At 51.0% G+C, this 25,120-nt stretch overlaps 1 protein-coding gene across 1 annotated transcript; it reads right to left on the reverse strand.

The window, feature by feature from the left end:
• Positions 1 to 665: 665 nt before the first annotated feature.
• On the reverse strand, positions 666 to 23,990 carry LOC137144192 (C-type lectin domain family 2 member B-like). The gene is made up of 6 exons (XM_067534388.1): positions 23,827 to 23,990; positions 9,779 to 9,838; positions 9,334 to 9,426; positions 5,987 to 6,171; positions 4,299 to 4,408; positions 666 to 2,257 (listed from the first exon to the last, which is right to left on the reverse strand). Exons 2-6 carry the CDS (start codon positions 9,825 to 9,827, stop codon positions 2,095 to 2,097), a joined length of 600 nt encoding a protein of 199 aa, XP_067390489.1. The 5' UTR covers positions 9,828 to 9,838; positions 23,827 to 23,990; the 3' UTR covers positions 666 to 2,094.
• Between the last annotated feature and the right edge of the window lie 1,130 nt (positions 23,991 to 25,120).

A 25,120-nucleotide genomic window follows, 5' to 3' on the forward strand; every position in this document is an offset into this window, starting at 1 on the left:
ATCCTGTTACTCGTCTCTCTTTGTGGTTTCCACAATCCTTCATTAGCATTTGGTTCAGACTCAGGAGAGCAGGGCCAGTGTGAACTAAACGACACTTAATTTACTTGTAAACAGCCAGCGACAGAGAAACATCCTTCGTCTGACAGAAAACCTGGGTTTCACCTTTGCTGGTGATCACCCACCTAGACACCGACTTCAACACCATAACTATCAGCGTCCACACGTATCTGCGTCCACACCATGCATACGTGTTTCAGGATGATACTGATGACCAGGGGGACACCGGCTTGAATTTGAGACCTTACATGAAGCTCTTTGGTGAGCTAGAACGCACGTATCCCTCTGCATCCTCTCTCTGCCCCTTTGCCGGGGGGCATTACGACACCCCTGGTCACGCTGTGCTTCTGTCGTGGGACAATCCAGGGGTCATCTAGAGAAGGGAAGTGGAATGAGAGGCTCCCCTAGGCACTTTGAAACAGAAATAATAAGCTACAAATGCCCTGGCACTGTGTCTTGGATCACTGGTTTTCAACCGTTTTTCCATTTGCAGACCCCTAAAAAATTTCAACTGGATGTCCAGACCCCTTTGGAAATCTCAGCCATAGGGGTCCATGGACCACACGTTGAAAACCACTGGGTGCAGGTGTGACCATGCCAAAGGGGGCTGTTCGGTGAAGTCAGTGGGGCCCAGAGCCTCAGAAGTATTTAGGTGCCCATCTCCACACCTTGGAGGACCTGGGCCTGGGAGGTTTTTCCAGTGACTCCAATAAGCGATGGATCAGAACTTCGGTCATGCATCTTCTTGCACCCTTAGAGTGCTGTGTGTTAGAGCTGTTACAAAGGACACCGTCTCTTTATGTATTTCTGTGAGAGTCCGTTAGAGCCAAAACAGCGATTTTGGTGGAAAATGCAGATTTTTAAGGTCTGTTTTGATGAAACTTTCACTGGGAGGAGTTCTCGCAGCCAGGCTGGACTGTGTGAGAATAGCCCAGTGGTTAGGACCCACCCCTGACAAACCCGCGGACAAGTCCCTGATCTGTCCCTTAGAGCAGGGTCTTGTATCTCCTACGTCTCAGGTGAGTGCTCAAACCATTGGTGGAGTGGCTTGCTATCAGCTTATTTTTGAAATGGGGTCATCCCAGTTTGGTACAGGAACTTTTATTTATGTTAAGAGTCTCTTATTGTGTCTTCAAGGCACATGGTCAAAAGATATAACACTAGAGACAGGGGCATCCGGGCTTGGCCTTTTTCCTCCACCACCTACTCTGGAAGCAAAGGGCACTGAGAGACACAGACTCCAACAGGAGACTTCAGTTGGTTGGCTGGACTATAAGAGGGATAGAAAGTTGGCTACATCATGTGGCTCAACGGGTAGAGATCAACGGCTCGTTGTCTTGTTGGCAGCCGGTCACAAGCGGAGTGCCCCAGGGGTCAGTGCTAGGGCCAGTTTAGTTCAACATCTTCATCAATGATCTGGAGGATGGGGTAGATTGCACCCACAGCAAGTTTGCAGGTGACACTAAACTGGGGGGAGTGGTAGATACGCTGGAGGGTAGGGATAGGATACAGAGTGACCTAGACAAATCAGAGGATTGGGCCAGAAAAAACCCATGAGGTTCAACAAAGACAAGTGCCGAATAGAGGGGAATAATCACTTCCCTCCGTCTGCTGGCAATGCTCCAACTAATGCAGCCCAATATGACGTTAGCCTTCTTGGCAACCAGGGCACACTGCTGACTCATATCCAGCTTCTTGTCCACTGTAACCCCCGGGTCCTTTTCTGCAGAACTGCTGCCTAGCCCGTCGGTCCCCAGTCTGTAGCTGTGCATGGGATTCTTCCATCCTCAGTGTAGAACTTGTAGCGTAGACATATCTTAAATAAATTATGCACTTCGCAGAATTATATTAAGGGAATTTTAGATTTAATCCCTTACACCAGTTCAGTCATGGTGTTATCTTGTAGCTGGTTAATGCCTCATAACGATGTTTTCTCAGCAGGGATCTGGAAGGAGCAATGGTTGCAGAGGTAGGATGCTCCACAAGAGATGACCAATTTGCAAATTGTGCGTCCACTGAAGAGGCTGCGTTGGCCCTTTATGTGATCTTAGACATTGTGTCCCCTCCTGCAGTGCTTAATTTCCTTCTAGAGCACTCGTCCCGCCGGTTGCAGATGAACTGTCTCTCCGAGTAGCATCTGGAGCTGCTAACCCCTTGATCATCAAGGTAGGCGCACTGCCCTTCCCCTCTGACCAGAAACCTGCAATGAGAAGCAGCGTGGGGGTTATCAGAGGCAGATTCCTGTTCACACACAGAGAGGCGACGTGGTGTGGTGGCGTACGACCCAGGGGAACTGGGTTCTCTGCCAGGCTTTTGCTGCTAACCAGCTGCATGACCCTGAGCCAGTCACTTCCAGCTGTAAATGGCGCAGGGGGAGCTGAGCACCTGAAAATCAGGCAGCAAACAGAGGTTACCGAGTTTCTTGGAGATCTTTCCGGTGTGCGAGGGGACATAGGACAGGAAGGGAGTTCCTGGGTCACTGAGTCCAGCCCCCTGCTGTGGCAGGCAACCCCGACGTATCATCCTGTCCATAAACCTCTCAGGCTCTGTCTTCCAGCTAGTTAGGCTGTTTGCCCCCATCGCTCCTATGGGGCGGCTGCTCCAGAACCTCCCTCCTCTGATGGGCAGAAACCTTCTGCTAATTCCCAGCCCCAAATTAATTCATGGCCAGTTTATCCCCGTCTGATCTTGTGCCGACAGCATCCTTTAGCTCCAGTAGCTCTCCTCCCTCCCTGGTGTCTACCGCCCTCCACCCCCCCGATTTATTCACAGAGAGCCATGAGACAGCCTCTCTTTTTGCTAGGCTCAACCAGCCACGCTCTCAGTTTCCTCTTATAAGAGATTTTCCATTCCCCTGAGCACACTAGCAGCTCTTCTCTGCACCTGCACGGGTCTGAACGCGACTTTCCTGAATACCAGGTGAACAGAACTGCACAAACTAGTGCAGCTAAACTGGAAATCCGGCATAACCCCGGGTAAACAAAGCTCATAAGAACGGCCATACTGGGTCAGACCAGTGGTCCATCCAGCCCAGTATCCTGTCTTCTGACGGGCCGGTGCCAGGTGCTTCAGAAGGAACGAACAGAACAGGGCAATCATCGAGTGAGCCATCCTCTGTCTGCCACTCCCAGCTTCTGACAATCAGAGCATGGGGTCGCATCCCTGCCCACCCTGACTAATAGCCATTGATGGACCTTCTCCTCCTCCCACTTTCCCTCTCAGACTCGCCTCTTCCAGCAACTTCTCCCTTTCCTAATATCCTTTTGCTGCCCCCACCTGCCCCCTCTCATTATCTTTTCCCCCTGGGTGCATCAAGTCCTCCCCCACACTGTCCCCCCATTTCCTCCGCCTCCCCCTCCACTCCAAGCAGCCAGAGCCCAGAACCTGTGCACAGAGGTGGGTGACAAATGGATTCTCCATTCCCATGTTTTGCCTTTTTTTCTCCATCCCGAACTGGGACAAAAAGTCAAAATATTTAAATTTCCCACAGAACAGGAATTCTGCCCCCACCCCATGTGCAAAAAATAAAAGATTTAGGTCAACTGAAAATGAAACATTTTTATTAGCAGGACTGTGGGGCTGATGCCAGGCATCATGGGAATTGTAGTTCTTGGTTCTTCCCTATAGTCCCTGAATACCAGCTGGACTACATCTCCCATGATGCACTGCAGTGTCTTACTACCCCCAAACGACCACATAAAACACCCATGAGTGAGACATTGTAGTGCATCCTGGGAGATGTACTCTTACCAAACACAAGGGTCAAAAGTTGACTGGAAGGACCTAGAACCACAATTCCCATGATTTGCTGCAGCGCCCCATGGCAAACCAAAATGTTTCATTCTGGGTTGACTGAAAACAAACATTGGAGTCGATTCTCCCAATGGAAAATCTCATCCCAAGTGACCTTTTCCTGCAGGAAACTTTGCTTTCGACACAACCAGATTTTCCGTAAGGGAAAACTTTGAGTTGGAATTTTTCTAACCAGTCCTATTTGTGTCTTCCACAGTAACCCAATGGGGCTCTTGGTCTCGCTGTAGTGGCTGCACTAGGGAAGAGGTCTAGGAGTCTCCTACAGGTGCACCCTCAGCAGAACTAGCTCTGTAACTCAGGCAGTAAAAGCTCATGCTTTTAAAATCCTGACATCTCACGTTCAATCCGTGTTCTCCACCCACCCCAGGGTTGTGTTGCTTTTCTCTGTGCCCTAATACTGAGAAAGTGAATAAGGAAAAAGGACGCACAGGTTGTTGAATACGGTACCGTTGGTCCATTTCCAGGGCTGGCCTTCGCCTTGTTCCCTCTGGAGGCCAATCCAGAGGTAAGGGATCAATCTATAGTGCAGCATGAAATTCTGTGGAAAAGAACACACACCTGATATCCTTATTTGTATTACAGCAGCCATAACGGAGATAAGGGCCCCATGGCGCCAGGTGCTGTACACACTGGGAAAGCTAGTCCCTGACCCAAAGAACTTCCAGTTGAAATAAACAGGAGTTCATCTAAATGACCTTCCTCCCCCCCCCCCCCCACAGGAACTTTTATTTTTCAAAAAAATATTGAGGAAAAAGAAACTACTTTTTTTTTTTTTTTCCCATTTTGTAACTGGGAGTTTTCTTCCCATTTTCTTCCAGTTTCCCAACTTTTGGGAATCATAGCATCATAGAAATGTTGGGCTGGGAGGGACCTCAAGAGATCATCAAGCCCAGCCGCCGGGGCTCAGGAAGGACAAAATAAAGCTAGACCTTCTCTGGCAGGTGTTTGTGCAAGCTGGTCTTTAAAACCTCCAATCACAGGGATTCCACAACCACTGTTGGACACGTGTTCTAGAACATAATGACCCTGAGAGTTAGAAAGGTTTTCCTAATATCTAACCTAAATCTCTCTTGTTGCAGTTGAAGCCCATTACTTCTTGTCCTACCTTCAGTGGCCACGGAGAACAACCAATCCCCATCCGCTTTATAATAGCCCTTAACATATTGGAAGACTGTTATCAGGTCCCCCCTCATTCTTCTTGTCTCATGACTAAACAGGCCCAGTTTTTTTAACCTTTGCTCACAGCTCAGGGTTTTCTAAACCTTTGGTCACTTTTGTTGCTCTTCTCTGGACTCTCTCCAAAGTGTCCACATTTTCCCTACAGTGTGATGGTCAGAACTGGACATGGTACTGCAGCTGAGGCCTCACCAGGGCCGAACAGAGCAGGACAATGACCTCCCGTGTCTTTCTTACAACACTCCTATTAATACACCCCAGGATGAGGATCGCCTTTTCCGCAGCTGTATCCCATTGTCGATCCAAATTCAATTTGTGATTCATTATAACCTCCTGGTTCTTTTCAGCAGTATGATCACCTAGCCAGTCACTCCCCATTTTTGTGCATTAAATCTTTTCTTCCTAAGTGTAGTACACTGCACTTGCCTTTATCGATGGTTTAACAATACATGAGGCATATCCTGTTGTGCTGAAAATGTTCCCCTCTCCTTCAAAGTAACATTTGTGCTTTTTCCCTGCTGTCAAAAGTTTGGGAAATTGTTTTTGGTTTGTTTGTTTTTTTTGTAAAAGGCAGATTTCCACATCTCTTCTTTCCTACACTTTTTACCTTTCCTCCCTTTTTCCACTGGTGGGGGGAAAGGCCCCCACCCCCAAAAAAAGGGTGGGACCCCAAAATTTTGAAAAACATCATTTTGCAATTTAAAAAACCCCCAAAGGAAATGACATTTGAAGTTAAAAATGAAATGAACATTGTTGCAGGAAAAAAATCAATGTTTATAAAATGAAAAATGACAAATCCCGCCCACTGATTTCCATTTTACAGCCAGCTACGGAGGGGCCTGTGTTCCATGAATCAAGGAGCTGCCTTAAGCACTCATGGGGCGACAGCCTCTAGCATGTCCTTAGCTGTGGTTACAAAGGGTGTGCGTCTTTTCCTTACCAGCTCCTGCAGGGAATCAATCAAAGCCAGGGAGGCATTGAGTGAAGAACAGTGGTGCTGGCTAACACTCCAGTTCCCTTCAGTCTCCGAGAAGTAGTAGCATTTCCCTTGGTATCCAATCCAGCCGTCCAGGCACCCAGCAGTGATATGGCATGAGGAAGGTGAGCAGCGGGGAGTTTTCTTGACTGAAAATAAGCAAGTAGCACAGTGGTGACAGACGGACCCTATAGCTGCTGCCTGTCTGAGTGGGGATCCCCACCAGAGGGGGTACTAAGACCCACACATCCAGGGCCTGGAATACAGATTTTCATAGATGCCAAGACCTGAATGGGACCTGTGTGATCATCTCGTCTGACATCCTGCATGACACAGGTCTTAAAACTGCCCCCAGATAATCCCTAGAGCAGATCTTTTACCAAAAATCCAATCGTCATTTAAAGATGGCCAATGATGGAGAACCCACCGTGACCCTCGGTAAATCGCTCCAATGGCTAATAACGCCAACCGTTCAAAATGATGCTTTAATCCGCGTGTGAATTTGTCTAGCTTCAACTTCCAGCCACTGGATCGTGAGGAGCCTATTATTAAATATTTGTTTTCCCATGCAGGTATTTATAGACTCTGCTAGATCGACAGAATCCAGTCGCCCCCGTCTCTTTGCTAAGCTAAATAGCTCGAGCTCTTGGAGTCTACCACCCTACGGCAGGTTTTAATCGTTCCAGTGGCTCTTCTCTGACCCCTCTGCAATTTATCAACATCCTTCCTGCATGGTGGGCACCAGAACCGGACACAGGATTCCAGCAGCGGTCACACGCGTGCCAAATCCAGCAGTCGCCAGGAGCCGGAAGCCAGGCGCCAAGGCCACGTGCTGAGGTGGGGCTGGGCACTGCGGCCAGGAGTGGTGGGAGCCCAAGTCCGGGTGCTGTGGCCGGGGGCCGAGGCCTGGCACTCAGGGGAGAAGGGCCGGAGGACGGGCACCACGGCTGGGAGTGAGGGTCCAGAGCTGGGGGCTATGCCCCCCCGGACAGTCCTCTGCACCCTTCTAGGTGGGCGTGCCCCACAGCTTGAAGACCTCTGTGTTACAACCTGTGCTACAGACCCAGCTACTGCAACCCTACACAGCGACCCAGGCCTAAGATCTAGTGGGGCTGCTTAGGAGGGGCAGGGAATGAGATGATCTTGGCCTCATCTCCTGTTACTCACGACCCCCGAGTAGCTGGCCCAGCCCAGGGGATGTTGTAACCAGAGTTTACCTGCTTCTCATTTAAGGAATAAAGCAATTACTCCTCCCCAGCTGGGGGGGGGGAGAGAACCAGGCTCCCCCAGAACTCACCGCAGCCTCCCCCAGGATGTTCCCATAGCAGCCGCCCAGTGGGGATGTGCCGACACCAATATCCAGTCCAATGTGGTGTTACACCACCAGCTGGACGGCATCTGGGCTAACACCCCTGGCCAGTCAGGACCCTGCACCACCCCCAGCGGGAAGCCAGTGGGCCTCTGGTCAGAACATCTCCATGCTGGCGTGGTGGGGCTGTATTTGCTGGGCCCCCAAGATCTTCCTGTGCCAAGGAACCGGAGGGCATGCCAGAGAACATGCAAGTATCCCAGAGTGCGTGCAAGAGAAAGTGCAAAGCCTGCCTGCAAGAGCACCGCAGCGGACAAGCACGTCTCTATGGGACGGAAAGGACCCAAAACGCACTTTGACGGCATGGGTGGTTTTCGCCCCCAGCCTAAACCCAATCCAAAGCACGGGCATCTCTGCGCTCTCTGAGTGCTGCCGTGCCCTGGCCAGCCTGGACCGTTGAAAAGTTTAGCGTGCCCACTTCTTTTTTTACCGTTACGCCACTGGGAGCAAGGCGGAAGGAACCAGGAACACAGGGTGTGTGTGTACGGGAGGGTGGAAGTTAGAGCTGCCTCGTGGCTGCTCCAGTTTACACCAGGGAACCAGACAGGGCCCTGCTCAACCCCGGCGTGTGGGGAACAGGAAGGTGGCTTAATGCCTGTCCCTGCCGGTGTGCGGGGATGGAGTCCGCGGTGGTTACAGCTGGTGCCTCTTCCCTTTACTCAGAGTCTAACGTCCCGTTCTCGCCCTCAGTCACTGGCTCTGCCCCATTTTAACATGGCTCTTAAAGAGATGTTTTCTTCCTTCAAGTGTAAATGCAAGAAAGGGAGTTTCAGGAGAACACCACAGAACACCACAACATAGAACACCACAACACAGTTAGTAATGTTATAGGGGCCAGGATGTGGCGGTGTAATTAGCCATGGAGAACAGCCAGCAGATGGTTAAAGGCCAGTGCGCTCCCAGCTTGCACAAACACCAGCTACCATGGTACAGGAAGAACAGCAGACACCGTGTGTGGCCCGGAGCTGATCCAGACGTGCTGGGGGAGTTAATACAGCAGTGGGAACCTGAGCATATACCGAGGACACCGGTGCACTCCCGCTTTCACCCTTCACCTTGCCGTCCCACGCAATAACAGAGCGTGTTCCAGCAACGCGCCCCTGGACTGGGGGTGGGATGGGGGAGAGGGCTGAAGGGCAGCCGACGTGCCGAGGCGATGGCTTCATAGCAGCACTCGGGAGATCCTGAATCGAGGGAAGGTAGAGAGCTTGCGGCCGTTCCAGCAGTGAACGGGGAGCCTGATTCTCAGCTGTGCTAGTGCCACTCTGGTAGATGTCCGAATACATGCATGGGGGGGAAGAAGGATCTAACCACTAGGTCACAGCCCCCCAGACAGAGAGGAGTCACTTAGTTGGGTCCTTCATCTGCCATAGACCTCACCAGCAGGTCAGAAAGTGCTTTACAAAGGAGGTTAGTATCTTATTTCCATTTTACATATGGGGAAACCGAGGCAGGAGCGGGACAGTGACTGGCTGACAGTGACACAGCAGGGCCAGTACCAGAGCTGGGAAGAGAACCCAGCTCTCCTGAGTGCCAGGCAAGTGCTCCATCCATTAGGTAACACTGCTGTCCGGTCTCATAGTCAGTGGGTGGGTTCTATGGAGTGGAGCGCCACCTAGTGCTTGAATTTTCAGAGGTGCTCGGCAACGGCCGTTCCTGTTGGCTTTGGTGGGGTTGTGGGTGCTGGAAACCTACATCCTTCTTCTTTGGGGGGGCAGGGATGGGGTGAGGAAGGGAAAAGGGTCTGGAGAGAGATTTCCCCTCTGAAAAGGGAAATCTGCTTCAACGGACAAGTCAGAGCAGGGCCAAGACAGCGTGAGCAGAGGCAGCGGAAAACGCAAGTGGCCAGTGTGGTCTCGTGCCTAAGGCGAGCAGTGAGTAACTGAGAATCTGTGACAAGACAGTGAAGCACCTGTGGGGTTAGTAACGGCCCTTCACTCACCCGCCAGCGCAATTATGGTGATGATCAAAGCTGTGATGACGACAGTAACGGTAATTGGGATCCATTTGTCTTTAATGCATTTTAGGTTGAAATCTGCAAGATAAGATACAAAAGGAGATGAGGGCGGGTAGCTAGAGCCAACGCTGCCGGAAAGTGAAAGTTGCACTGTTTTGCTAAGTGCTTCCTGTCATGATTGCCTTCTGTGAAGAGGTGACTGCTCTGTGGATGAGCTCTAGATTTCTGGATGTAAAGGCACAAGCTAAGCCACTTGTGCTGAAGAAACGGCACCTAAGAGAGAGTCTCTCCCTCTGTGTCTATTCAGTGCCCGGCACAACAGGGCCCTGCTCTCTCACTGTATCTCTGTGCAGCACACAACGGGGGCTCGCTGCTGTCTCTAGGAGTTACCGTACTACACCTAATAAATAATATAACTCTTTACTGGTACCTATTGTCCCGTCTTCCAATGGCTCCATACCAGGCAGCATTTGTTTCATCACCTCCACATCTACCAGAAAGCAAAATAAAATGTCATTCAAGGTCGGAGCATACAGTCAAGCACCTCCCCTACCTCTCTCTGCAAGGCCATGTAAGAAGCCCAGGCACCCAGCCTGCTCCCTCCATGTTTGTGCAGCTCTTTTGAATACGTCCACCATTGCTTCCCCCCCGTCTGCGTCCCACAGTGACTGGCAGTCCCTACATCTTGCGATCCCCACTCCACACAGCCCACCCTTTGCCAGCTTGAGAGGCTCCAAACAGAGTAGAGAGTGTAGTAATGCATTTGACAAATTGTGTGTCATGTCCCCCTCTCGTGGCTACTAAGAGGATAGCAGCCTACTAGTGGTAGTAGCTAAAGGATTTATTCCTTTAGCTCAAGGAGTTGAGAGCTGTGCTGCAGCTCGAACTGTCCTGGGTTCTGATCTGGTTCATGATTGTAACACGGTGTGACTCCCCACCTTGACACCTTCTGCTGGTTATCTGGGGGAATCAGCTCCCAGCCAGGCAGACGCCCCCTCTCAACGGTGTCTCGCATTCAGTCCAATCTGTGCTCCTCAGCCCTTCCAGGGATTCTGCAGTCCCAGCTCTAACCCCCTCCCGCTGTGGCCACTGCTGTTCTGCCACCAGTCCTATGGCAATCAGGGGTGCAGAGGGAACCCTGGCCCACCCACTACTCTGGGTCCTGGCCCAGGGATCCTATGTGTTTAGCAGCCTTCCACTGCGCCTCCCGCACATCTCTTCCATTGATTTCCCTGGGCCACTTCCCCACAGCTCCAGTTTCTTCTCCACTCTTGCTTCAGGACCTTTGGCTCAGCTGAGTCCCAGCAGCCAGCCACTGCTCTGTCCAGGGTACTGACATCCCTTCCCCTTCAAACTCCTGGGAGTCACTGGCTTTGCTCCACTCTGCAGCTCCCTTATATACTGGCCTCTTGGGCCCTGATTGGCTGTCACGCATCTCCTTCCTATTGGCTGCCTTTCATGCCGCCTCTCCGAGAGCCCTCTTAATCCCTTTCCTGGACAGTGAGGGGCAGTCACCCCGTCACAATGACCCACGTGGGAATCATTCAAAAAAATAAAAAAAAGATACTGGTGGAGAAAAAAGTGGGGTGAGGGACAAAAACCCAAACTACAAGAAGCAATTGCTCAGTGTAGCTAAGAAGGGACAAAAGAAGACAGAAGGCTCATAGGCAGCCAGCCAGAGTGTTCAATGCCTGGTTTAACTGGAGTCTCTGAGAGCTTGTGAATTACAAATAACATCAATAGGCAGGAAGATATCAGTACCAGACTCTTGAGAGGAAGGCATAAGAATCTGGCAGCAATCTGACCCCCGCATTAGGTCTCTAATAGTTAGAAATTAATTTGCGTTCTCAAGCAGGAGCATTAGCGTCTCTGTCAAACTAAAAAGTTCAGCATTATAACGACGCTAGCTATTCCTGCTCGCCATTTAATTGTCCAACCCCTCTTCGCATTTTGCTAAGCTCTCGGCCTTAACAACATTGGTTGATGTCACTGAGCAGCGAGTTGTTCCGCCATCTAAGCACACATTGTGTGAAAAAGAATTTCCTCTCCTGAGTTCTGAATTTGTCACCTTTCATTGACTGTGCCCTTCGTGCCTGTGTTATGAGACAAGGATCCACCTTCTCTAGCTCATCCATTATTTTACAGGCTTTGATCCTCTCCTAGCTCTGCTCGCAGGAAAGATTTTAGCCTCTTTTTACCCTCTTTTAATCGTCTCTTTAGCTTTCTTCACAGGAAAGATTTGCCAGCTTGATCATTCCCGGCATCTGGCTCTGAACCCTTCTAGGTCTGCAATAGCCTTTCCAAGATGCGCTGCACACAGTATTCCCAGATTTTCGGCCTTTCACTACACCAGTTCTCTGGTTGGCCACAGAGTCCTTCAGGGTAGAAAACACCCAAATTGCTAATGTAAAAAACAGGCATGAAACAAACGACAGACTAAAAGGAGTTTTTGTTGCTTTTATCCCCCATAAAAAAAGAAAGAGGCAACGCTCCACATTTTTTGTCCCTCTGCCAATCACCTTGCAGGCTCTCTTTTAATTAAGACCAAAATAATAATTATTTACTCATACCACTTGCCACTTGGGCGTGCTCTTCTGCCATTCTCTAGCCGGGACTGCTGAGTCTCCACCAGCAGGGAAGGAACAGAGACCCTCACCCAAAGCGGGTTATTTTAATCATGCGCTTTTCCTTTAAATCCGTCAGGCATGTATCATGTGCCAAGACTCTGAAAAGCAGGCTTCTTTCCCCCGTTTGAATCATCTAGTTTGCTCTCCTGTACTGCTCCCCCGCCATCTGCATGCATTCTGCATCCAGCGTGAGAACTCCTTGAACCACAGCATACGGTTCAGGAAGATAGCTAATCTCGGGCTAGTGGCTTCACATGTTGAGGAATCTACCACATCCTCATTGAAGGGCCGTTCCCAGAATCGATTAGTGTGAAAACAGGGGCCTTGTTTGCAGCCTGACTTTTTCTAGCCGCAAGCTTCCTTCTGTTAGGTCATGGTCTGTTTTTGTCTGCCAGATGAAAAGCCCCCTTTGTGGAGCTGCAGAGCTCCTGGGGTGGGGGCATGTCTGTGGGCAAGCTAACACCTGCTGCAATGCTTATTTAGCCTGGCTTTCTCTGTAGGCATCGAACAAAAGGCCCGTGGGCCCCAGAGCGCCGTTACGGAGGTGGCAGCCGTTGCTCGGTTCCCCTCTGCTTTGTGTAGGCAACCTCAGTTATTCCAGAACAAGATAGGGTGAGACGTTAAAGCGCCAGAGCTACTCTGGAACAACGACCAGCACCGACGCTCTTGTTCCAAAATAAATGATTGTTACGTTACTAGGGGGTGCACGCTTCATTGCTTTTCCTGGCTGGGCTCATTGCATCCAACAGAGGCTCCTTGGATCTCCCCATATCCTGCCCCACCTTCCCCTCCCTTCCCATTGCAGGGACTCCCTGCAACCACCCCAAAACTGCTATGTGCCCCCCACTTTATCTTCTAAATAGATATCTCAGAGCTGCTGCACAGTTACTAGTCCAGGGGCAAGTTGTGACAACCACCAGCTGCATAAATCCTGCTCATTTTACTCACCACAGCTGTTTCTCCCACCTGTTGCCATAGTTTTGCCATGACTTGTCTTCCTGCCTCTCAATGGTTGCCACAATCCCCAGCCTGTCAGTCTGTGGGGCAGGTACCAACTGTTCAGGCACCAACACAAGGGGGGAGGGTCCTGATCCTTGACAGAAGCCGCTCGGGGGCCCACAGGAGCTCAGGCTTGGGCTGACCTAGGAGTGGGTGGTCCACACAGCAAAGCGAAGTAAGTCGGGGCCCAGGAGTGAGGGATCCGGGTGACATAGCTACAACCCAGTCCAAATCACAGGGGGGGGGGGAGACATCGAGCACAGGGTCTATGCACAGCTTGCTGCTCTGAATGAAGGTCACACTTTAAGCACTGGTATTTGTGATTGTAAGTGATCCTTAAGTGCAGTGGCCGAGAAGAGTCAGGAGGAGATCACAGTTTATTATTTTCTGTTTGTTTATTTCGGGTGAGGGAAATAAGCATGGGGAAACATAAAAATGCCTACCCGCCAGGCAGCTGCAAACCTTGAGATTACTTGGCTGGAAGCCCAGGAGAGAGACAATGTGAATTTCTAAAGTGGCAAGCAGAAATGAAGCTTAAAAACACAGCTGAGGCTAGGGAAACTGAGGAAGCCACACGCTGGCATGCCTGGGAAATTGAGGAAGCTGCCCGCAGACATGTCTTGGAGTTAAAACAGCAAGAACTGACTTTTAATGCTGCAGACAGAACCTCAGCAGAGCAGGAGTGGGAGAGAAAACACCATCTGGAGATGTTGGAAAAATATGGAAGCATCTCAGATGCCCAGCGTCTCCCTCCATACCTAAGACGCCCAGCTTTGATAAGCTGTGTCCTGCTTACAAAGAGACAGACGGCACTGAGAAGCACTTCACCGTTTTGAAAAGCTTTGTGCTGTGCATAGGAGTCCTGAGGAGGAGAAATTTCCCACTCATAACAAAGTTGTCAGGCAGAGCTTTGTCTGGGTTTAATGAGATGCCAACTGAGGAGTCTTTAAGGTCTGATGCATTTAAAAAAGCCGCCTGGCCAAGGTTTCAAATCACACCTGAAGTGTACAAAATAAAGTTAAAAAAAATATCTTAAAAGGAATCCAGGCATAACTCAGAGCAAATGTGCTTATAAATTAAGTGATTTGTTAAACAAATGGATTAGAGAAAAAAAGATGATGTCGTATAACCAATTCTTTAATTTAATAGCTCAAAACAAGTTTCTAAGCAGGTGTACAAATAATGTAAGAAACAGCCTGTAAAATAAGAATTTAAAATCTGTAATAAATGGCCAGAATGGCAGGTGTCTTTGAGCAAGCACAGATGTCTATAGGCCATAAACCTCTGAGGGGGGGCAAAAACCCAGTTCTAAAGGGGCATCCCATTTTACTCCTGTGAAGAAGGAGGGGGGGCTGGGAAGGCAGATGATCACCCCCCAGAAGCCCAGTCTCACCTTAAAAAAACCCCCAATACAACTCACCTATGAAGGAGGAGGGCCCAAAAAGATGTTACGAATACAACTTCACGGAGCATTTAAAAAATCTTCATGAATTCCAAGACCAGCCAGGGACCATCTAGTCCGACTTCCTGCGTAACACAGGTCACAGATCTTCCCCCAGAATAATCAAATGTGATGTTTTTTAAGTTGTTATAGTGGTTAACTACCCTGACTGGTAAAAATAGACGCCCCCTCTCCTGTCTTAGTTTGTCTAGCTTCAGCGTCCAGTCAGTGGGTCATGTTAGTAAGACTTGTGACACAGTCTGACCTTATTCATCCCTTCCAGTGCAGTCTGAGCTAACAAGCAGCTGACTGATCAGTTGATTTCCTCGAGGCCTTAACAGTCCAAGGAGAAGGATGTGATTAAGGCCTTGTTGACATGGGGGCAGGGGGGAAGAAATGGAAATAACTTTTCTGTGGGTGGGTGGGGGCAGGGCTAAAGTGCCCGGCGTCCACACACGCGTGAGTGGGGCTGAGCAGGAAACCAAAGCAGTGATTCTAATGAAGAATTCCTGGATTTCATAAAGAACAGCTTCTCCCCCTTCTTCTCCTTGCAGACTTCCACCGACGCTAGTGGGAACCTCACTATGACCAAGGGACACACGCAGCCCTAAATGTATATCCCTGGTCCCTGGATTGGGATGAAACCCCCAGAACCGGGCCCTTTGCATAGAATTAATTGGGGACCTTTCATAACAGAAACAGTACGAAACTAAAACTGTGAGTGGTAAAGACAGGTGAGACAGCAGCTGCAGTATTAGCTTATCTAGGCGAGTAACAAGCACCCACTCGTGAAACAACAACCAGCCCCATCACTAAAACCTGTTCCCATTCCACACTATCTTCACTTCCTTGCATGTTCTATCCAAGTCCCAACTCTTGGTCTGTTTTGTGTCTCTTTAGACTGCAAGCAATTCGGAGAAGGGACTCTGTGCTCTGGCAGGACCAAATAAACCGAGACCACTCCTGCCAGGTGTCTATCTTACCCAGTCTTAAAAACCTCCAGTGACGGGGATTCCACAACCAGCCTTGGAAACATATTCCAGAGATTAACAACCTGCGAGATTGTTACCCTGCCACCGTAAACACCTCTCTGGTCTCTCCTCCCGGCTGCTCCTCCTTCACAGCACAAGACACAAACTTCTCATCTGTGCCGTTAAGGCTCTTCACGCTTTAGCCCCTCACTTCCTATCTGATCTGCTATTTTATCATGCCAATTGCTCTGCCAATGATACCAGCCTTTTTTCCCTGGCAAGCACCCCCAGGCTCTCCCCCCCGCCCCATGGTAAAACCTCCCTGGCAAAATCCAGAAAGTCTCCACATACTTCCTTCAGATACACATCTGCTGTGACATTCCTATAAAGCTGCCAGCTGGAAAGGAGGAGGCAGCTGGTAAGGCAAGACTGTAACTGAATGTCAAAGCGTCTGGGGTGGAAAAGCAGCGTGGAATGGGAGGTGTGTGTGAAATGAGAGCAGATGTCAGAAGAGTCATTGTTCTGCTCCTAGTGGGGGGGGGGGGGGGAAGGGGAGGAGGCGGGATTAGCAGCCACATGGGGAAGATGGTCAGGGAAGCAAAGGAAGGTGCATAGTCCTACAGAGCATGGCTACATTATGGCATGCCTGGAATGGAGCTAAGCAGCAGAGGGTTACCTGTATCTTCAGGAACAAGAGAGTAGGGGGCAGTGGGGACGGAGGGAGGGACGGACACACACACACACACACACACACACACACACACACACACACACACACACACACACACACACACACACACACACACACACACACACACACACACACACACACGCTGTCTGCATTCCTGAGTTTCTTGTTTCACACTTGTATCTCTCCTGAAACCTGGGGGGGTCTTTCTTCCATGATGAGATCTCACCACAATATATACTTGGGCAGAACACACACATGAGGTGAGGGGATGCAAAGAGCACACACACACACGCCAGGGAGGAGGGACCCACCCGTATTAGGGACCAGTGAGGACACAGTGGTGAGGGAAAACAGGGTGTGTGTTGGGGGGGGGGAGGGGGGAGAAGAGGCATTTGGGGGAGAGGATGAGGACACAAACACACACAGAGCAGAGGGGTCAAGGACAAACTGGGACACAGACGCTGGTGGGGGATGAGGACACACTGTGAAGAACACAGACATATCACTCACTCACTCACACACACACACACACACACACACACACACACACACTCGCGATTTACACCAACATTTATTATTTTTGTGCAACATCTACTGCAGGTGCACACAAGATCCTCGAGACCCCGTATCAACTTCCCACACGTTATCTTTGTCAGGGATTGTTTTGTAAAACTCCAGAAACTAAACATCAATTTGAGTGGGGAGGGTGTCACAGCTGCAAATCCTGAGATGAATAAACAATTCCAGGGATTTACTGCTCCTTGGGGATTTCTGTGCTGGTTCAGATGTACCTACAGAGTCCAAGGAGAACAAAGAAATGTTTTTGGTATAAAGGGTGGGTGGAAACTAACTCAAAGGCCAGAAGACAAAAACTGATATGGATTTATGACCCTGCTAAGAGTTGACAGATTTTTATTTTGAGGACTTTGATCTACCAAAATCCCCTAGGAGAGAGGCACGGTAAGCTTAATGTGCATTTAGACCTTTTGATATGTTCTCTCTAATGCCTTGGTCCTAAACACAAAAGCACTTTGCACCGGAAGGCATGGACTAAATGGAGAGACAGGAGCAGAGCGATCTGCGATAGGAGATTGCCTATCAAATGGTAAAGTAATATCCCACAAGATGGTAACTGGGCCTGCTTTTTTATATGGCTCTGAACGCTGGGCAAGGAGAAAGTGACAGGAGCAGATCTTGAATAGAGTGGAAAAGAAAATGCTCGATAAGATGGATGTTTGGAGTTACAAGGACAGACCATCCTTGGCACAAACAAATTAGGGGAAGTGTGAAGATGGTAAAGAAAACATTCTGTAATCCAGGTTTAGGTGGTTTGATACAGGTGACAAGAACTGCAGAAAAAACAGATCGGAAAAAAAAGTGGAGGGGATGAGAGAGGCTGAAAGACCTAAAACAAGATGAATGGATGGATGGATGGATGGATCATCCGTCATTCGAAAGCATTTGATTATCTGCGGAGTTTCCGAGAAACTGCTTCAAGACGCGCGGGAATGGAGAAGGATTAGAAGAGCTGAGCCCACGCAGAGGGACCGGCGCTAGCAGAGGATTGGAAGAGATTTTTGGTATCACAGCCTCCGCACAAAGAAATGCCCTAGTTCAGTTCAGACTGGGAGACTCACAGAGAGCAGTCGCGGGCTGCAGTCTGAACAGCTGATCTGGAGCAGTGAGAGTCCGGTGAGGGTTGGAGGCCTCAAAATGTAAGAGTCTTCCTGCCAAGAGGCCCCGCAGGGATGGAGTCAGATCTCCAGCGCTCAAAGCACGAACGGTGCGAGTGTGAGCTAAAAGCCGGGCTCCAACCACCCAGATCCTCTGTGGACTGGGCGCAGAGGGAGGGCGTGTAACACACCAAGGATGGGCAGCTTGTTCCTGGTTGGCCCTGGAAAATCCCCTGCTCTGGTGGTGAGTTTTTTGGGAGCATTCCCAGAGCGGGGGGAAGTGGGGTTTCAGACCTCCCTCTCCAGTCCCTCTGCACCCCTGGCGCAGGCCCTCACTTTGCAAACAGACATCGGACTTCTCTTCCCAGCCCTGCCCCTCTGCTCCCCCACACACCCCACCCTGCGCCCTTAGCCCAGATGCACCCTGCCTGCTCCAAAGCAGACCCCTTCTGCTGCCTGCCTTGCCCAGCAACTGAGCCGCCTCCTTCCCCCCAAAAGCATGGATCTCCCCTCCTGCCCAGCCCTCAAACCCAGGGGCCTCCTTACCCCACATTCCCAGATTCACGCACCCCGGCACTGCTGTTCCCAAAACACGGGGCCTCCAGCCCCCCGGAGAACCCTGCGTCCTCCCCCAGCCCATCTGACCAGAGCAAGGAGAGGCTGCTAGCTGGGGGCGGGGGGGCTGGTTCTGGCTGTGAGAAGGGAGGTGATTCAGCAAAGCTACAATCACCGTAGGTTCTGGGTGGCTGCCTGGCTCCCATCTGTCCACCGGAGTCCAGGCCCTGCCTCAACGGGGGGAGCCCCTCTGCCCTTCCCCTGGGTGTGGGGCAAGGCCCAGCGGAGGTACATTAAGGCAGCAGGATGCAGACAAGCAGGCACCAGCCTAATTAAATTGGCCCTGCCGCCCTCGCTGCCTTCTGGCTGTACCCAAGACGCAGACACTCGCTGCCCTGTGCTCCCCAGCCCCGGGGGTCCCCCACGTCACAGCCTGTGCAGGCTGAGCTCACTGCACACACCCCGGGCTGCCTGCATCCATTCACCCCCCACACCCTGCCCCTCCAGCTCCCACCCCTTAGGGACGCCAAGAAACTGCCTCTACTACACCAGCCCTCAAATTCCTCCCTGCCCTGACGCAAGGATCCCCCATTCTGCCCCCCCGTGCAAGGGCTCTGTGCACCCTCCATTCCCCCTCAAGGGGTCCCCCCCCATTCTCCTCCCACCACAGCCCCTCCCAACGCCCCCCCCCCCCCACCCGCAAAGGGATCTGTGCGCCACCCAGGAGCTCAGCCACTCCAGGCTGAGAGGCTCCAGTGGGAGGATGCCCAGAGGTGCTGCCGGCTGCCAGTGCCCGGCTCTTTGAGCCACAGACCCTTCGCTGCAAGCTGCAGTTCTGGAGCAGCTCAGCTGTCGCTTCCCAGCGTCTACACAGCACGGACCAAGGACACCCAGCCGAGGGTGGCAGCTTGCTGCGCTGGGCCTGCTCGCCGCCCTGAAAACACACCTTGCCTGCTCCCTCTGATCCGCTCCCCCTGGATTTCACACCCTCGGTCCCTTCTCCAAGGTTTCCTTTCACACCCTGGGGCGCTGGAGTGGAATTTGCCCTGCTCAGCCTCCAACATCCACCGTCCCTTAGGAAACCCGCTGCATCGCCCCCGCCTGACCTAACGCCCCCTGGACAAAAGCCACAGCTCACCCGCTTCACGGCCTGCAGGGAGCAGAGGGACCCTCACCTGCGCCATCATCAGAGCCCTCAGCTCTGCTGCAGGAGGACGGAGGGACGGACACTGCAGACATGCAGCCCCTCCTGCCGGCTTCTCTCAGCCCTCCCACTTCTCACATTGGCTGCTCTGGATGATGCCATGGCGGAAGGGGGGCAGGTGATGAGGAGAAGGGGGGCACTGATGAATGTAACTGTATTACATTGCTTGGCCCTGGCAGCCCTGCCGGTTCCCATGGCAACAATCAGCCCTGCCGGTTCCCATGGGAAACTCAGCTCTAAGCCGGGCCCGTTAGTTTTGCATGTGAGAATTCACTTTCCCACAGCCATGGAACAGAAGAAAGCCCTGACATGAGCTCCCAGATGCTGCGGTGAGTGGGCTGAGCTGATCCGTAGCTGCGCTGCATTGGGCACAGCCTGGTCTAGCCAATAGGCAGGTGGAATATGGCTCCGAAAATCCCTGCCTCGGCCCCGCACCCTGCTGTGTGAGCTTGGGCCTGTCTCTTCCCCTTCCTCCCTTGGCTGCTTGGATAACAAACTCTCCTGGGCAGGGACGCTGTTGTGTCTTTTGTTCCTTGCACCGCAAAATAGCGTGTAGTGTCCACATAGGCACAGGGGGTTTCCAAACAACTACATTTGCTGAATATGCACAGACGCCAGGTTTCACTACACACCCAGCACCCCTCTGGCTGCTTCTGGTTCAAAAGAAAGTGAGCGCAACTGACTGAGGCCCAGCGCTGTCCTTTTAGGTCTTTAAGTCACAGAAACCCCACTGTCACACAAGGTAACCAAAGTCCGCCCACCCCCAGCTCAGTGTTTTCTAAGCCAGCCCTGTGTTGAGAGATCACCTTTCCCCCAGCTGGTTCCTCCAGGCAGGGTCTGGGAGCAGTTTTTTATAGCTTCTTTTCCCAGAGCACCTGTGCCTAACTGAGCTGTTATTCAAATCAAATCATTCCCTCCCCAGGCACTGAGCACCACAGCACAACACACACCAGATCTCCAGCTGGTGCATGTCAGTATCTCTCTGTTTCAGTCACTGGGCCCAGGGCCCAGTCTAGGAGGGGTGCTTAACCTGCTATACTCCTTCCTGGCTAGATTATGAGCTGGGGTGAAGTGATGCCAATGGAGCAATGCTGAATGTACACGTACTGTTGCATAATTAGACTGTGGAACTCATTGCCACATGAAGATGTGGGTGCCAAATCTTTGCAAATTTCAAAAAAGGATTGGACCTTTTTAGGCATAAAAGGAGCGCCCAGGGTTAGAATAGTTAATACTGACACACGGTGGCAGGGATATTAAACCTCCAGCTTGAGGACACAGCTCAATCTCTAACTATTAGAGACCAAGGTGGGACCTAATGTGGGGGGCAGGTTACCCCACATCTCCTGCTGCACTTACATTTGTCTTTGAAGCATTGGTTGCTGGCCAGAGGCAGGGCCCTGGCTTAGATGGACCATGGATGTGACCTGATGCAGTCTGGCAGTTCTTACAGGAACTGCCCCAAGTCTGACTGATGCAGTGACTTCTGCCTGAGTCTGCAGACAGCCTGAAACAATAGCTCTGAGATACGAACTTATCTCCATGGGCACTAGTGAGATGATGCCTTAAACAGTAACATCGTTAGCTATTTCACTGCTCATTAAGGATGGGAAAAAGAAAAAGGCCGACTAATCTTATGAAGATCCGGATTAGCAATTCTTCTAGTGAGGAATGATGGACGCGCTGGGGGAGGGAGCAGACATGGAGCATGTCTACATTAAGATGCAGAGACCTGGAACACCACATGGCTTGGTTACAGAAAGGGGCTCAAGCAGTTTCATTTTCCTGACATGGGAACATGGGGCTTCAGGGCGGGTTTTGTACAAGTTTCACTAAATGGATTTTTTTTAAAATCGCACCTTTCGTGAAACCAGCGCAACCCTGAACTTACAACAAAGCCAAAGTCTCCGGGTGCATTGGTCAGTTTTGGCAAGGGGCGGCCGCTCTGTGAAGAAGGCTGGTTCGGGGGTGAAGGTATTGCCCTGAAACTCAGAAAATTCAGATTTAATTCCTGGCTTTGCCACAGACTCCCTGTGTGAGCGTGGGCAAGTCATAATGTCTCTGCGGCTCAGTTCCCCAGCTGGAAAATGGGGAGAGTAACCCTCTCGTGCTCACCGAGGTTGTAGGTTCTGTGGGGCAGAGACTGTCTCTTGCCCTGTGTCTATGCAGCGCCTGGCACAACGGGGCCCTGATCTCAGCTGGGCTCTCTTGGTGCTACTGTGTGACTATCATGGAATCATAGAAGCTGAGGGTTGGAAGGGACCTCAGGAGGTATCTACTCCAACCCCAACTAAACCATCCCAGCCAGGGCTTTGTCAAGCCGCAGCTCCGCACCTGGAGACTTTGGCTTTGTCAAGCCGCGCTGTGATACCCCCTCACCCTGTGTCCCCACACGCTCAGACGCCAGCACTGCAGAGAAGCCCCAGGCCCCAGCCCGGGGTGATCTCCATGAGCCCTCGCTCAGTTCCCATCAGCAGTGGATGAGGCCAGACTGGAGAGCTAGAGGGAGCCAACAGACTGAGGATTCAGGCATCAAACAAAAGATTAAGGCAGCCACCAGCAACCCGGCCTCTCCCGGCAGGTGATTAGGAGGGGGAAAGGGCACTGTACCCCACGGGCACCTCTGTACCCCACAGGCACCTCCGTACCCCACGGGACCCTCTGTACCCCGCGGGCCCCTCTGTACCCCGCGGGCCCCTCTGTACCCCACGGGCCCCTCTGTCCTGGAGCCACTGATGTCCCAGCTGCTGGCAGATCTGCCGGGCACAGCTCTGATTTTTTGTCTGTGGTCTCATGGGGCCTTTCTGCTCCGTCCTCCTTCCACCCCACGTGCATGGCTGCATCTGCCCCACACCTCTCACAGCCGCCCCCCTGCTCCACAGCATTCACTGTCTGTGTTTTTAACAGCTCAGTCTTATTCTGCAACCTCTTAACTGGGTGACGCAGCGACCTCTGCTGGCTAGATCCTCTCCCTCCAGCTGGGAGGTGACAAACCCCTCAGAAGAGGGGCCTGGATTCACAGGTAGCGAAGGAGCTTCCACGACCTCCCAAGGCCGTCTGGGCCAGGGTCCTACTGTTTTTACACTTAGGAAGTTTTTCCTGGCATTCAGTCTAAATCTGCAATGCTGTAGTTTGAACCCATGGCCTCTTGTCCTGCCCGCTGTGGCAAGACAGATCAACTTTTCTCCGTCTTTTTTATGGCAGCCTTTCAAGTATTTGAAGACCACTACTATGGCCCCACTTGATCTTCTCTTTTTCCAAACTAAACACACCCAGGTCCTTCAGCCTTTGCGCATACGGCTTGTGTTCCACCCCTTTGATCATCTTTGTCGCTCGCCTCTGGACCCTATCTAGTTTCTCTACGTCCTTTCTATACATTGGTGACCAAACCTGGACACACACCTCCAGCACCGAGGAGAGCGGCACCGTCACGTCCCGCGACTGGCATGCGATACCTGTTAGCCAACCTAAAATTGCATTGGCTTTTTTTCCAACCTCATCCCATGGCTGACTCACTCTGAGGCTGTGATCCACCACCCCTCCCAGCTCCTTCTCAGCTGTGCTGCTGCCAGGTTGGCTACCCTCCATTCTGCATTTGCTTTTCCTGCCCAAGTCTAGCACCTTCTATTTGCCTTTGCTGAATTTCATTTTGTTGTCTGTAGCCCAGTTCTCCAATTTATCCAGCGTCCTCTGAATTATGGTCCCGGGGATAAATTCAGACCTTCGTACTCCCCCGCAGCCGCAGCGGATCCAGTGGGAGGTTTGCACAGAGATCGAGGGGAGAACGCAGCCTCCCTGCAGTGACTTAGCTTGTATATATTGCAGCTCCAGAATAAGCTTGAATTTATTGTGTCCTGCTCCAACCGCTATTAAAAATAACTGCGAAGGGCCCCCACAAAATGGGAGGTCCAGGTAACCAACTGAATGCATGGCTGGAGATTCCCCTGGTGAAACTACCAATGTGAAGCTACAAGCACACCCCTGACAGGTGCCCAGATCTGGAGAGAAGGTATGGACAGCCATGGGGGGCAGAAGAGATTTGCCCCATCTCAAGGCCGGCTGCCACTTCATAGCCTTGTCCTGATCCTTTTCCGCCCCCCTTCCCCTTCTCAAGGAACTTCCCACACTGCGGAGGGTACAGAACTAAGCTCCGACACCCCTTAGCACGGCACTGAAGACACACACACACACACACACACACACACACACACACACACACACCCACACACACACACACACACACACACACACACACACACACACACACACACACACACACACACACACACACACACACACACACACACACAGTCTTACCGTGGTGCCCTTTGAATCTCCTCCCTGGGCATCCCGACCGTGGGAGGTTTTAAACCCTGATTCCATCTTCCGATGTTTCCCAAAGTCTACTGGTGTCTGAGCCGATCATTCCCCGTCCTGCTTCCACCGGTGACATTATAAATCACTCTAGCAATCCACTGAGACGCCATCCTCAGCCAACTTCCTCCTGCTGACTGAGCACAGAGCACACTGCGTCAGGCTGGTCGCTAACTGCAGAGAGATGAACACGGAAAGAGCCAGGACCAGCCCCACATCTTACACACGTGTCACGTAGGACCCAATAATTGAGTCACTGATGCATTCAGCTCTGCCTCTCTTCTGCTCAGATCTCCTGCTCCTGTCTACACAGACATCTCATGCAGCCCGTTGATTGCCCACAATGAACTGTAGCTGGTGGCAGAAGGGAGATAGCTGAGGTTGAAGAGGGAAGGCAATGCAGCATAGATGGGGTGGGATCATTAGCTGCTAATTTACTTGCTTTTCCCAGCTGACACCGGCGGGATGATGTTGAATCTGGCAATTTTAGCACTAAGGTAGGTTGGCTTTTTACCACCAGCATTTTTTGATGGAAATTTGGCTTTTCAGTTAAATTAGGTGGTTGGTTTTTGTAATGAAAAGTTTCTGGTTTCCCTGGAAAGGTTTCATTTTTCCTCAGAAACAGTTTTCAGCTGAATTTCATTTAATTTTATTTATTTTTTGGTTTAGAGCAGTTTTGGGGCAAAAAACAAGAAAAGTTAATGTAAAATTCAGTTTTCAGTGGCCAACCTGAAAACAAAACATGGGTCCTGTCCCCCCCCCTCCCGTTTTTCAGAAAAAGGGATTTTTTTTCCCTTGAAAATTTTGAGAACAATTATTTCTTCCCCCAGATTCGTGGAAACTTTCCCCAGGAGGGGAATAATTTCCAGCTAGGTCTATCTGCAAGCTAAAGGTTGTCAGTGTAGGAATTAAATCTGATTATATTATTTGAGAATAGCATTACGCTAGTACCACACCTTTGATAATATCAGTGTGTCATGTTGCCAGCTCTCACAATTCTCACAGGATTTGGTGCTTTTCTTATAGCTCCGGCTCCTGGAGTCAAGTGATCATATAAGAATCTAACCTAATAAGAATCTAATCATTTTATAAAGCATATTTTTAGCCTTAATGGTTCCACAGAAAAGCTTGAAAACAGAGCCAGAGTGGGCATTAAATGTTCAGAAACCACAAGTCAAATAAAAGTACTCCCTAACATTTTTAAAAAAAAACTCACAATTTTTAAGCCAAAATCATT

Source organism: Emydura macquarii, unplaced genomic scaffold (genome assembly GCF_026122565.2).
Source record: "Emydura macquarii macquarii isolate MOO-44397 ecotype Brisbane River unplaced genomic scaffold, CSIRO-AGI_Emac_v2 contig_3395, whole genome shotgun sequence".
Lineage (NCBI taxonomy): Eukaryota > Metazoa > Chordata > Testudines > Chelidae > Emydura > Emydura macquarii.

Bases quoted from the DNA above. Each gene is read 5' to 3' on its own strand.
- LOC137144192 (XM_067534388.1), bottom strand. From the start codon at position 9,827: ATGAAACAAATGCTGCCTGGTATGGAGCCATTGGAAGACGGGACAATA. The intron at 4,409-5,986 runs GTAAGGAAAAGA...TCTTTTCCACAG, and splicing joins TTGATTCCCTGCAGGAGCTG to AATTTCATGCTGCACTATAG. The intron at 2,258-4,298 runs GTGCGTCCTTTT...TTCTCATTGCAG, and splicing joins GGTACCGTATTCAACAACCT to GTTTCTGGTCAGAGGGGAAG.